The sequence below is a fragment of the Schistocerca americana genome, chromosome 8 (genome assembly GCF_021461395.2).
Source record: "Schistocerca americana isolate TAMUIC-IGC-003095 chromosome 8, iqSchAmer2.1, whole genome shotgun sequence".
NCBI classification, from domain to species: domain Eukaryota; kingdom Metazoa; phylum Arthropoda; class Insecta; order Orthoptera; family Acrididae; genus Schistocerca; species Schistocerca americana.
Window position 1 is genome coordinate 324,767,071 of NC_060126.1, and position 15,382 is coordinate 324,782,452.

Genomic DNA, 15,382 nt, shown 5'->3' on the forward strand with positions numbered 1-15,382 from the left:
GGAGGTAAACGTTAACAGCAGTGGTCGTAAGAAGGACTACACTTACATCAAGTACTTACAACAATGACATACGAGCGACAAATAAGGAAAGAGGAGGAAAAAGAAACTAAGAAGAAGGAGAAACGCAAAGAAATCGAAGAGATTAAGGGTCATAAAAAGAAGAGTGCCAGGAACAGGAAAGGGCTCTATTTGACGACAAGGATGCAGACAATGAGTGAACTTATTGCTAAGAAAAATTTACAGGTCCAAGGACAGAAGGGCAGTGGATTTAATGCCAACTCTGCTCGCTATGGGCCCACGAACTCTGCAAAGAAATTGAGGAACACAGTTTGACATTTATTTGTGAAAAGTGGAAATATTTTAAATCTATTCATATTTTAGAATAAAATGTATTTTGTTCTTTGTTAACATACCTTTTTATCCCTTGTTTTTAAGTTTAATATTAAGTGGCCACTTTCCTCGCTCATGTCAGGGAAAGTGGCCACTTTAACACTTTGTAAAAATGGAATTGCTTAAGGCACTTAATTTGGCCCTAAGGTAATGTAGCTGTTCGATATTATACTTCAATAAGACCAGATTGTAATCACTTCTTTCTGTGCATTACCTACTAAGGTCATGGACCTTAAAAAATATGACTACCTGAGTCTGGCCTCTTTGCCCAGCTCTCCTCTACTAGATCAATAAATTTGTTTTGAAGATTTTACTTTGAGGAAACACCAGTCCTTCTTTTTCTCTCGTCATTCATACATGTTTTGGTGATATCATACAGCTCTCAGGCGGTTTTCCTATATTTTACTGTCAGACGCTAAGTAAATCTTGATGAGACCTTATATTTGCGCTTATCCACTTTATTCTGTTGCTGACTGTTTACAAAAAGAAACAAAATCAACTGCTTTGCTTCTTGATGCGAAGAATTATGTCTGACAATGTGTGAAGTAATTGTAGCTCGGAACTACCTGTGTGATTTGTTTGAACCAAATACATCCAAAAAAGAAAGCAGTAGTATTTATTCAGGCCTTACAATTACTATCACGTCTATAATTTTAGGTAGGTAACCAAGCGAATCGTGAGCAGAGTTCTAGTAGGTAAAACTTCTTTGTGCATCTGATTAATCACACTTATCACACTATGATTATTTTAACATTATGTTTCTTGGGCTAGTAGGTGGGTTACGAAATTACTGCGTTTTGTCATGTGTGAAATTTATCAACAAAATTTAAAGCGAAAGGTATCAGTTCCCAACCATCCATTACCACTCAGGACACACAACGTACTCATGTTGAATCTGTATACCTGGATAAAAAGTATTCCGTAGTGAAAAATGTCATTCCACTCAGGTTTTTACCTGGCGGGGTTCTGTGCAATATCTGTGTTAGTATCACCGTCACTTTTATTGAAGAGCCAGGTACCATATGTAAATGAACACTTATAGGGGGAGTATGTGGGATGTTTCACAAAGAAGAGAAGGAAAAAAGTGAAAGTAAATAGTAATAGAAAGCAATTTAATGTAGCATAGTTCTCACCTGTTCTGTTACATGGTGAGCAGCCCAACAATAGAGATACACCTGACCTCCAGGAATGGGAAGAAAAGAGACGCATCTAATAACTGCCGTGATGTCAGCGCTCTGTAGAAGGAAATCACGAAAATTCAGAATCAGAAACAAATTCTTTAATATTGCTAGCTACCATATCTACCATACTCATTTGTGTGCTCAGTCAAAAACGTGAATCGGTAGTAAGTGCAAGTACACAATGAAGGAGCCCAAGGTGCCAGAAAAAAAAGCCAATAGTTAGTATGGGAACTGTAAGGCAGAGATCTTCATCATGCAGAAGGTCCCACATAAACAGAATACCATTAACATAACTTATTTGTCATAGTATATCAAAAAGAAATTGTCGGAATTGGTAGTAAGCAATCCAGCCATAATTTTATAGGAGTAAGAAACTGTTTTATGTTTTGAAAGTTTAATAATGCATTAGGTTAAATGTCTTCTATCCCTTACTTGGCTGTGGTTCTATATTGGCTTCCGCGATTTCTAGCGTGTATTTGATAATTTCATTGCTACATATTGAAGAGGTAAATTTTTTGTGTGGCATGTCTGTCGTATTCATCAATAGTTGTTTTTTGGCATGTTAGCTTTGTTGGAGCTATGTTACTGACGACGGAGAGCCACGCTATCAGTGTAGACATTAACGTACCGGCAATTTTACTCTAGATTCATGGAAATGCACGCCTACCTCGCCGGTATGGTAACTTTCTAGCCAGATTGGGATGCAATATTCTGAAACGGTGAAGACTTGTGATCTTGCTGCTGTTCTAAGTGTGGATGCATTTGCTCCCCACGATCAAAAACTAAATTTTCTAATAATATTATTTCCTGTCTCTAGTTTCTGACCAACATTTTTAAAATACTCTTCATAGGTTGAGTAGCTATCCATCGCAATGCTCAGATATTTATGATGGAAGCCAACTTTCAACTTCTGTTCGTTAAAGAATACTTTCAGCTGTTTACTTGCACAAACTTCACTCTTAGATGGATTTGGGCAGAAACGCCAACGTCTACGGCTATTAATTGTCTCACGTTCATTACCCTTTTCCCAAGAGGTTCATTTTCCACCGCTATGGTCAGATCATCAGCTTATACGAATTTTTTTTCGACGCTAGTGTAATGGTTGAAGACTAATGATGCTAGAAGTAAATCTTGGGGTAGTCCATTCTTGATCTTAAATGACTTACCGACATTCATTTCACTAGCCACTTTAAAACTGATGTCCAGTGGGGGCCGAACAGCATAATAACCCTGGGTTCGATGTGGGGCGCAGGTGGGGTGAGTGGACTGCTGTGTCCTGTTGTGGGTTGTGAACCACTGAGGGCTACGGCGGGGACGAAGCCCCTCTGTCGTTTATACGTCCCCGGTTCATCTACCAGGGATGGTCTGATGAAATGAAAATTGGGTCTTAGAATGACATATATACTGCAGAAAAAGCAACATGGCCTGAGATGCACATGATAACCAGAGATGATAGCTGTCATAGATAAAACTTAACTGTCGATTGTCGTCTTGTCAACGATAAAAGCTGTTTAGCGATTCTGCAGAGCTCGTGTCCATATGTCGGTAAGTTTCATGGTCTCTTCTCTCCCACTAAAACTATCCCTATATTTATATATTTCAATAGCGTCTCTACATAGCCGTGGATAATAGTTCGTTGAAGTAATAAAAGTTTTGTTTCAGAAAACTTCACTCCATGACTCTCTGACTGAAGTCCATGCTCTGCAATATAAGCATCGTATTTCACCTATTTCCATGTTGAACTGTATTTTGGATTTATTTTACGTAGACAACCAAACGATTCGTCCAATCTTTAGCACCGTGTATCCAGACCACAAATGTGTCATTCAGAGACCGATACCAGTGAGATGATTCGTTATTTGGTTTTTCTAAAGCTGACTGTTCGAATTTCTCCACATAGTAATCAGCTATTGCAGGACCTAGTGGGTTACCAACAACTATACCGTAAAGTTGCTCATAAAATTTATCATCCTACTAGTACTCACTGAAAATAAGGCAATACCTTAAAAGAGCAGACAAACCTGCAGTAAAAATAACTGTTATAAAAATCATAACTTCTTTGACTGGTATCGTAGTGAACAGAAGCAGTACGTCGAAACTTACAATATATCTTCAGGAGACAGAATTAACCAATCAGTCTTCTCTATAAAATGACGCGAGTCTGTTGTATATGAGTCACTGCTCTCAATATATGGCTGTAAATGAGGTGCCAGGTACTTTGATATTTCATACGTGGGAGAATTGACAGCCCTAACCATGGGTCTCAGAGATTAATTTCATGAATTTTGGGTAGACCATTAAGCTTAGGACACAAAGCTTCTGTCTTCAATAAAGCTCTTTTTTCTTCTTTTTGAGTGGAAGTAGATGACTTTATCAGATTATTTGTTTTCCTCAATACGCTGGCGGTAAGATTTTTCATAAGTTTTTTGCACTATCCTGACGTTAAAAGATTCAAAATTTTGCTCCGATAATTCTCTTTGTTCATAAGACCAGTAGCATTCCCCTAATCAGCAGAAATAATCACTATCTCTTCCCCCGCATTTAAATCTCTAAGAGCCTTTCCAAAGGCTTACTGAGGCACAACACTTTGAAGTTTTCAGTCCGGATTGCATTAGCCGTTTCTTTGAGGAGAATACGTATAGATGCTTCTACATTCGTTGTAATATCTTCAACTGGTACTTTCGTCGGTTTTATAGTGTAGTTTTCTCGTTTTGCAAGGGCAGTCGTGAGATAACACTGTCCCTGACTTGTTAATAACAGTATCAGAAATCACTGTATTGTCTGCATTTTCTATATAAGTTTGTAAATTTTCGAACTTCTTCTTATATCAAAAATTTGTTATTTCTGTCACAGATCTCATAGATCTAAACACAAGGTAATCTGTTTTGTTCCATAGATCTGTCTGTACATTACGTTAAAAATAAATACAGTTGCAGTAACTCACGGTCAAGACAATCCATCTCTAGTCTTGTATAATGTATCCTTCCTCGAAGTAGTGCTGCTTCCGTATAATTATAAAGCCGATGATCCCGGGCTGTCCTGAAAATCCTCTTCAGAATTAGGTATTGAGGACGATTTACAACGCTACGAGAGAGTTAAAGTACAAATTAAATATGCTCTCTGCTTACGGAAAGATTCCAACACCTGAATGATTTTGAGAAAGGCGCCCCGTAGAGGCCTCTGATGACAGAATAAAGGCTTTCACGACCAGATGAATTTATGCTGGTAAACCTCTCGGGCTATAAGGCCGTGGCTTACGAAACTCTTCTGACTCTAACGTTTCGTCCAAAATTGCGCAGTACATCTTCAGAGGCGTTGTTCCTTCGTTGACTGTTGCCGACTGACACGTCTGAAGTCTGAGAGCGAAATGTATATTGCAGATAGAGTACGTGGCCGGAGTTATACGTGATAAGCAGTGACAATACTTGTCAAAGATAAACATTAATTACCGATTGTCGTTCTGTTAACGATACAAAACTGTTTAGCGATTCTGCAGAGGTACTGTCCTTATGTCGCTAAGTTTCATGGTCTCTTCTTTCCTATTAAAATTATCCCTATATTTGTGTATTTCAATGGCTTCTCTACACAGCCGTAGATAATAGTTCGTCGCCGTAGATAAAGTTGTGGTTTCAGAAAACTTCACTCCATGACTTCCTGACTGAAGCGCATTGTCTGCTACAGCCTACTTTTCTATTTTCCGTAGTGGCATCTTTTGTATTCCTTTGCCGTGTGTTCACACTTCTCTCGATTGATCCTATTCTGGGAGCTAGGAATATAAGAGTTTCTACGACCACGACTTTATGCGCCGAAAACTTTACCAGAAGGAATGTCACCCGATCGTGAAAGCCTTCACTCTGTCGTATGTTAGACGAGTTTAAAGAGAACTACATATACTTACAAATGCCTATTTGAGCGTCCATGCCACCTGACCTCTGTCATACTAAGCACATGCGAGACTCCACTCAGCGAGATGTGTTTGCTGTTTACACAGCTTCGACTATTTTTTTCTATGTTACAATATACGTGTGATGTTCGGCTCTTAAAGGTTACGATACAATTCCTCTTCTACCAAACAATTAGAAAAAAATTCAAACATAGCAAAAAATTGTAAACTATTAAAAAGCGAATGTTTCACAGAAATGAAACGTGGAAAATGTTTTGTTCGTTAAAACATTTTTTGACTGTAGCAGGTATTTACACAGAGGAGAATAAGAATTGAATAATTTACCTAGACTACAGAGGTAAAGTATTACGGAACTGTAGATTTTTGGCAACCATCAAGTCTGGGTTTTATATGAGAGGATGTTTTGTTGACGGGTGTGGAAGTGTGATGAGGGAGAGGTCGCAACAAAGTCTCTGGATGTGGATGGAGGTGAGTAGGGAGAACAGGAGCCCTGACAAAGAAACGAAAGGCAGGCACTGCTAGATTTGGTGGGGTGGGTATATAAGTGGCCAGATTTAACCGCCGAATAAGATGAGGTGACTGAAGTTTTGTTGGGAGAGGATGTGGAGAAAATAGAAATATAGCATTGAGGGAATGTTTTGGTAGGAGGCGCGGTCCCCGACCTATCTCTGTAATCATGTTTCCTGTCTTGTCAAATAGCCTCAACGAACACACTAGAGGTGACTATATAAGTTATCAGTGATGCTGACAATATTATTTACTGGCTACATCGGTATCTATACATACGTCATTCTCAATAGCCAATATCGATATTAAAGATTTATCAATTCAGTCACCTTTTAAAATTTACCACAAACACATCTAGTATACTACCTGCACAGTGATGCTGCATACTGACCAAAATGTGTTGTGCCTAGTCGCTGGGCATACAAGACCGCGAGACCGTTGAGAATTTGGCGGGGAGTCGTTCAAGTTCATTTTGTCCTATGAGGAACTAGATACCCGTTTGTGAAGCTGTCAGAGTGTATACTTACTGATGCTTAGAGAGATAATTTATAGTCAGTGATGTGAATAAATCGAAAAAGAAATGATTGTTGTAAGGACTGACTCAGAATATAGGAAAACCAATATAACCTTCGGTGAAATTAAGAGCAAGGGTGATAACATTAAGGGTAGATCGAGAATTATACTGTTAAATGCAGAGGAGAGAGCGATTAGGGGGTGCTGATGTCTATGAGGGGGAAGATATGTCTGTTTTGATAGAAGAAGAAATAGGAGTCGATGTAGATGAGATAGGGGATCCAGCATTAGAATCAGAATTTAAGAGAGCCTTGGAAGACTTAAAATCAAATAAGGCAGAAGGGATAGATAACATTCCATCAGAATTTCTAAAATCTTTGACGGAAGTTACAAGAAAATGACTATTCACGTTGGTGTGTGGAATGTATGAGTCTGGCGACATACTATCTGACTGTTGGAAACACAGTGTATCATCCACACGGTTTCGAAGACTGCATGAGCGGAGATGTGCGCAAATGATCGCACAACCAGCTTAACAGCTCATGCATCAAAGTTACCGACAAGAATAATATAAAGAGGAATGGCAAATAAAACTGAGGATATGTTGAATGATCTATAGTTTGGCCTTGGGAAAAGTAAAGGCGCCAGAGAAGCAATTCTGACGTTGCGACCGATAATGGAAGAAAGACTGAAGAAAAATCAAGACACATTCATAGGATCTGTCGACCTGGAAAAAGTGATCGACAATGTAAAGTCTTGCAAGATGTTCGAAAGTCTGAGAAAAATAGAAGTAACCTACAGGGAGAGACGGGTAATAACATATACAAGAGTGAAGAGGGGCTAATAAGAGTGGACAACCAAGAGCGAAGTGCTCTTATTAAAAAGGTATGTAGTCTTTCGTCCCTACCGTTCAATCTGAATATCGAAGGAAGAATGATGGAAATAAAAGAAAGGTTCAGAAGTGGTATTAATATTCAAGGTGAAAGGATATCAATGATACGATTCGCTCATGACATTGCTATGATGAGTGAAAGTGAAGAATAATTACATGATATGCTGAATGGAATGAGCAGTCTAATGTATACAGAATATAGATTGAGAGTAAATCGAAGGAAGACAAAAGTAACGAAAAGCAGCGGAATTGAGAACGGCAAGAAACTTAACATTACGACTGATGGTCACGAAGTAGTTGAAGTTAAGCAATTCTGTTACCCAGCCATCAAAATAACGAATGACGGATGGAGCAAGGAGGGAATGAAATGCAGACTAGCACTGGCAAAAAGGGCACCCCAAGAGAAGTCTACAAGTATCTAGCCTTAATTTGAGGAAGAAATTCCTGAGACTGTACATATGGAGCACAGCATTGTGTGGTAGTGAAATATGGGCTGTGGGAAAACCGGAACAGAAGAGAATCGAAGAAGCATTTGAGATGTGGTGCTACAGACGAATGTTGAAAATTTGGTGGACTGATAAGGTAGGGACTGAGGAGGTTCTGCGCAGAATCGGAGAGGAAGGTAACATGTGGAAAACACTGTTAAGCAGAAGGTGCAGGATGATAGAATATCTGTTAAGACATCTGGGAACGACTTCCATAGTACTGGAAGGAGCTGTAGAGTTCAAAAACTGTGGAGGAAGACAGAGATTCTAATACATCCAAGAAATAATTGAGGTCGTAGGTTGCAAGTGATACTCTGAGATGATGTGGTCGCCACGGGAGAGGAATTCGAAAAGGAAAACAAGAAAAAAAGGTAGTGATAAATAGCACAGGAACATTTTAAATCGCTCTTACTTCTGTGAAATAAAAAGTAAGTTTAAAAAGTATGGGGTCGTCTTATAAACTCTACAACCTCTTTTCTCATAAACTGCAACGGTACATTTTAAAATAATATTCACTATACACGTGTAAACAATTGATTTCATCTATTAGTCCTTCTAACGTCTGTACGTCCCATATGTGTTGCTGCTATAACTTTAGCTAGAGATAATGGTACAGACATGCTTTGCCTGCCTCCATACACCACTCACAGACTATAGCCACTAGACGTTGCTTACTACAACCAACCCCCTGACAATGCTTTCGTCCAGATTGTGACAGCTATATTAGTAAGACAAGGATTGATCAGCAGTTAGAAGAGTCATATGGCAGAACAGGGATGAACAAAATTCTATAAGTGGCTTTTCAAAATCTGGTATCTGTTCATTGGATCCATACGTTTTTCGGGAGTCAGACTTCTTTGTGACTAAATCCCATCCACAGTCAGATGCGAGTGACAAGGCAAGTCAGGAACTGGCTAGCATATCAAGACTAACTTTAAACTGTGCATTCCTGAAGTCTTCAACTCGCACAAAAAAAGATTGTTGGAGAGTGTCAGTAGATCTACAAGATATCTCCCTTACCCCAGCTGTATGAATAAGATTAAGAAGCAGAGCAACACCCCCACTGTTGAAATCGCCAGTAGTGTTTACAGGTGGCTTTTCTTTGAGAAAGGATCTGAGAAAGACAAAAGAAAGCCTATCAAAGTTAAAACTGACATAATCAAACGTGACAATACCAGACGTGGCAATACGTCTTCAAACTTGTCTGCAAGATCTGCGAAGTTGACAAGGAACAAGAAATAATTAAGGTCCTCAAATGCAGTGTATCGGTCTATACCCGTTATGTGATGGTGAGCCTGAAGAAAAGCTAATTTATTGTGATACTTGCACATCGGAATGAGTATCTAAAATTGTTTAGCTTAAGTCCAATAGTGGACTAATATTTTAGATAATGAATGTGTGTAAAGAGCTCAAATTAGTCTGCTAATATCTTCAAAATTAGAATAGATAGTCAAACACCAACTTTCTGTATCTCTTGCTATTGTTAAATTTTTAGTTGTACAACTTGTAATACAAGTTGTCCAAATCAGAAGACCTGCTTATAAATTATACCGCTTTGCACCTTTTCTCTCGTTGTGTAATATCTATTAAATCGCAGAAAATTTATTTTCGGAACTTTTGGCTTATCTGTCTGGGAAATCAGTACACATTATTAGTATTGCTTTTACATAATGTTTATTAGATTTCAGTAAAATCAGAAAAATGTATGAGGCATCGCCCTCTTTCACAGGCAATGACAGTGTCAGTATGTAGTACGAGCCTCCACAACGCCTGGTCTTCCACTAACGCTCCTACTTCATACTGATAATGTCATCGCTTAAGATGTAATATGGACTACAGAGAATGACCTAAGTGTCGAAACAACCAATGAACAGTATTTTTTAGTACCTCTGTAGTCTGTCTGCTTGAGTAGTGGGCAGGAATTGGATTGTCCTGGGTGAGGGTGACTGTCCAACGCTTACGGTGTCCCGTGGAGCAAAGTTTAATGACGGGTAGCAGCCGTCATCAAGGAGAAACGGATCGCTACTTCCTCTACAACAGCTGCTCATGAGTGTAGCCATAGATACAAGGCGACAATTATTGAACTATATGAAATAAAATCGTCGTAACTTCTAAACAGTTTGCATTAGGACGTTCAAACTGTACGGTTGGCCACGTGGAATGATGGGAATTAGTATGGTTTGGTGACAAAACCCATTTTCATTTGAATGGATTCGTCAATAAGCTATAAGCAGTAAGCAAAACTGGGGCATTTGGGGGACTGTGTGGTGTGCAATATTCAGTCACGGAATAATCGGTGCGATATTCCTTGAGGGCACGGTAGCTGTCAAACGGTACGTGAAGGTTTTAGAAGATGATTTCATCCCCGTTATTCAAGGTAACCCTGATTTCCACAAGATGAGGTTCATACAAAACGGAGCTCGACTCCATTGAAGCAGGAGTGTTTGATGTCATGAATAAGCACTCTGGGGACCGCATTCTGGCTATGGGGTACCCAGAAGCCACTGGCATGAATCTTGATTGGCCGCCATATTCTCCAGATCTGAATACATGAGATTCCTTTTTGTGGGGCTATATTTAAAGACAAGGTGTACAGCAATAACTGGAAAAAAATTTCTGAGCTGAAAAAAACCATTCACGAGGTCGTCGACAGCATCGATGTTCCGAAACTTCAGCGGGTCATGTAGAATTCCGCTGTTGTCTGCCCACATCATCGATTGGCTATGATATGACGCAGGCACGTGGCAGGCATATCGAACATGCCATAATCTAAATCCGAATATCTGTAGTAACGTTTACATGCTGAATAAAGTGTGTGCACTCCGTAGTTTGTAATTAATTTATGTTTTCTTCATCTAGGTCAACAATTGTCGCCCTGTATAACGAAACATAATGAAAGACCTTACGTATGTAGCCTGGAACAGCGCCAAACAGGCGACGAGGACGCTGAAGACAAACTGCGTCGTTGCTATTGGGTTCATGGTGCCATTTAGATGCCTGACGAACCTGGAACATGAAAATGAATTCAATGAATTATTGAATTAAAGGTTCTCATCGTCCTTCATACGAAACACATAAACTTTTAAACCCAAGAACTCTCTTAAGCTATCCGAAATCATCAACCGCACAATTTTTTTTTGCCACCAATCGTTAACACCACTTGAATTACGCAAGCCAAATCTCAGCTGTCCATACAGGGAAGTTATCTACAAACTTTAGCGAAAACCTATTTTCTGACAGCTGTAAATAAGAGATAGGTACTCCTGAATATCGTCGCCCTTACGGCGATTTCTGCGAGTGATCAGAGAAATGCTGTCGTCTTACTTTCGGCGGAATGTCGCTTGAAGAGTTGTCTCGATTCAAGGGTTTCTTAAAAACGCAGACTCAACAATATTCATTTTTAGTACTTTCTTCTAATTTTTGGCGTATGTTTGGTTTCACACCGTTGTAACTATACTTTTAACTTCAAAAACTGTTGAAACTATGCAAGTGATGTTTCGTCGTTTGCTAATATGATGTACAATAGATGACTACTGGACCATCAACAGAAAATGCGAGAAGTTATGTTATGTGCGAAATGATTGCTATAACTTTAGATAAACATTTAAGTAGTATAGACATATGGTTAGAAACGACTGAAATACTCAATGGCGGCCAAGAAAGTATAGTTACATCGCTGAAGAATTAGTGAGTGGTATTGCCACATTTGATTTTCAGTCGCCTTCGCGACTGATGTCGGAAAGTACCATTATCGTGTTAGACAAAGCGATTGTGCATTAGATGAACTGAGATGGTTGTTTCAGATGCAAAGAATAAGGTCACTGATTTTAGTGAATTGTACATAGCAATGCATTGCAGGCCAGCCTAACGTTGAAAATGACTTGAAAGGTACAACAACGCTTTTTTCATATGTGAAAAACAAACAAATGTGATTGCAGAGACCTATGCCTGCACCCAGACATTTATAATAAAGCCAATGGTCAGAGTAGATAGTTCAGAAAGCAAAAAGTTGTGCTGAGTAGCACAAATAATGTTGGGATGGTGGTAAATTCTAGTGAATGGGGAGTTATCACAAAGGGAGTCCCACAGGGTTCAATTTTAGGTCCTCTGCTGTTCCTTATTCGTGTGAATGATCTCCCACTTAACGTTCAGCATGCGGAACTAGTACTTATTGCAGATGACTCGAGTGTTATAATAAATCCTATTCCAGAAAAAGCAGCTGAAGATATTGTTAAGGATGTCTTTCAAAGAATTATTAAGTGGTTCTCAGAAAATGGACTCTTTCTTAATTTTGAAAAAAAAACGCACTATATCCAGTTCTGTACACTGAATAGAGTCACATCGACAATTGATGTAGCGTATGAACTGGGCTCAGTCAGCAGGGTAGATTTCTCCACATTTTTGGCTGTTGTGAGGGTACTGGTGTGTAGTATCTGTAAGTTGTTGTTGTTTGGAGGGCGACAATGCCCATTGGCGCAGAGAGTCGCAAGCAGAAGCAGTTGTTGAGAGGCGGTGGACGGTGTAGGCTGTGAGAGCCAAAGGCGGTTGCGTAGCGAAGGATTTATCTCTATATTTAATAGCAGTGGCACACAGTTTGAATAATAGTGTGTTTATGTTTGTGCAGTGTGATAAAGGAAATAAATTAAATTTTACCAGTTCTTAATGTGTCTCCATCAGTTAGTACCACACCACTGCATTTAACAATGAACGAAGTCTCGATATACACGGTCAACTACAACAAGAGGATTGTAACAAAATAATCATTAATTAACCCATATAATCTCAAAGGAGACGGGAACTTACAGTGTTCACATTGATGACAACTTGAACTGGAAGAAGCATATTAGTGAGCTTCTCAAACAACTAAGTTCAGCTTCTTTCACTCTTCATATAATCGATAGTCTTGGTAATAAACAGATCAGCCTCCTAAAGTACTTTGCATGTTCCCACTCAATAATGTCTTATGGAATAGTTTTCGGGGGTACCTCAGCACTTAGACATAAAGTATTGACTGCACAAAAGAGAGCAGTGAGAATAATTAGTGGTGGTCAACCAAGGACGTCATGTAGGCACCTTTTCAAGGGGGTAGGTGCTTTAACTGCACGATCACTGTACATATATTTGCTGATGAAATTCGTAACAAATAATCCATCTCAATTCGCGAAGAACAGTGATGTACATACGTACAGCAGTAGAGGGAAAGAATGATCTTTCCTACCCGTTATTGAAGCTGTCAGTTACTTAAAAAGAGTACATTATTCAGCCACAAAAATCTTTGATCATTTGCCCAACAACATAAAGTGTCTGGCAACTAGCAGATCAAGTTTTAAATCTAGCTTAAAATCATTTCATTTAGACAACTCCTTCTACTCCAGGGACTAGTTTCTGTTTCAGAAATGGTAAAAAAATGTAGTTGCATGTGTAGAACTAAAACTTTCAGTAATATTAATATTAGCACTATTCATGTGTGTATATATCACATCATATCGATAAAATAGTCGGAAAAATGATCTACGGAACATGACGTAACTATAACTATAACTATCATTGCTACCTACGTTATTTTCGAACACGGGTTGACAGTATGTACAAACTCTTCGATTCTCTCTGGTACGACGGGTGTAGTCCAACTCCAATATGCAAAGTCAAAATTTTTTCCGACACTGACCCTCATTTTCGAAAGCATTGACAGAGAAACTTATTATGGACAGATTACCGCAGTTTTAAGTCTGCCACAGTAACAACATTCTTAAATTTCAATTACTAGTACACTGTTTTGCTCCTCTCCTAGCTTTCAAAATCGTATTAATATGCAGAGCACTCTTCAGTTTATACTGATACCAGGCAAGGCTAATTCCTAGCTATAATCCATGTTTCCGTGAAAACGTAGGTCCTCTCTGCTATTCCCAGGATTTTCAGTTGTCTTATTTATGTTCATGGTGCACACTGAATGCAACTTTGGAGCATTTCATCAACATTTCACATTTTTTCAATAAGTAGAAGAAGCTAAATTAATATAAACATGATGCAAATTTCGTATTTATGTAGAACCCGGCCTGGCTTCACTGAGGTAGCGTTGACTTTCTTCAGCTGAGCGGTTTCACTGGCGTCGCGTATTTTGTTTGCTGGTCACGAACAAACTTCAGGCAACAACGGTAAGTAAGTGAATATTGTCACTTCCATACAACATACCCAACGTTTACAGGGCATGGCGACAAAGTTGCGTGGAGGCACGAAAGTTATGTGTTACATACAGAATTGACGTTTAGACTGACATCTCACGGCAAAGATGGGAGCACGTCGTGGTCTGAGCAGAAACCATACAGAACATGGCGTCCGATAAGCAGTGAGAAGTTTTCGTGCAAAGAGCTGGGCGAGTTCATGCGTTTGTTTGGATAGGGAGGTCGACAAGCGTTTGTCACTACCTTTCAGCTACTCCTCGATAACAGAACCGAGGCGCGCGCCCTGCAGTCTTTCTTAAACGATTTTACCGATAGTGTTCAGTAAAAAATTTCGGTTTTGCGTTACTTGCAGATTTATATGTCACGGTCATTATGATATGCCCATAATTTCGTTAAAAGTCATAGTTATTGTGATACGAGGATTGTCCGGAAGTAAGTTCCGATCGGTCGTGAAATGGAAGCCACAGCGAAAACCAGAAACATTTCATTTCTAACAGTTGGGTACACCTTCCACCTACTTCTCTTCATAGTCGCCGCTCCAACTTCGAGTTTTGTCGTAGTGTTGTATCAAATTTCCAATGTCCTCGTCATAGAAAGCAGCTGCTTATGCTTTCGGTCAGTTATCTACACTGGTCTGGAGCTCGATTTCTGTGAAAAAATTTTGTCTTCATTGTCAGCGGTTCTTGTGAGCAGAGATGAGACTCAGGTGGAGCCAACTACGGAATGTATTGTGGTTGATCAAACACTTCTCATCGTAAACGCTGCAGAAGCGTCTACATTGCCCCTGCAATGTATGGCCGAGAATAGACATGAAGAAGGAACTGCTCGACAGTTGATGTGGGCTGCATAACACAGGCTAAATCTCTAACCAGGCTCTCATACTTGGCTGGAGACGCTATTCCCTATGCATCTTTACGTGCTCGCTGTTCACCCAAAACTGAAAAGAGCGACGCGACGCGATCTACGGGCATACTAGAGACACTGCCCACCATATCTGTTCAGAGATTTACCGAATTTTCTCAGTGGTTTCCATTTCGCGACCGATCGGAACTTACTTTCTGGACAACCCTCGTATTTACGTGGCAGTAAGACACTGCTCGAAATTCGAAAACGTTTGCAATGAAAAATAGGGGTCGCTATGACTTTGCGTTTGGCGCATATTAACGTATGCTGTGTATGAAATTTAGAAAACATATTGAACATTTCTTCAGACTTGGGTGGAGGTCTCTATCTGTCACCAATCTCAAGAAAACTGATCAGGCGTTGCACAGTCATTGCGACCGCTCCGCGCCAGCGATACAGCCAGAGTGAAATACGCACAACGTTCC

The 15,382-nt window shown here is 39.6% G+C and overlaps 1 protein-coding gene across 1 annotated transcript in view; it reads right to left on the bottom strand.

Moving 5' to 3' along the window:
- Positions 1-15,382, bottom strand: part of LOC124545807 (odorant receptor Or2-like) — a 37,072-nt gene that overhangs the window by 2,556 nt on the left and 19,134 nt on the right. Inside the window, exons 2-3 of the mRNA XM_047124753.1 lie at positions 10,779-10,878; positions 1,524-1,625 (exon numbers count right to left, since the gene is read on the bottom strand). Coding sequence (XP_046980709.1) covers positions 1,524-1,625; positions 10,779-10,878 — 202 coding nt within the window. The remainder of the gene's footprint in view (positions 1-1,523; positions 1,626-10,778; positions 10,879-15,382) is intronic.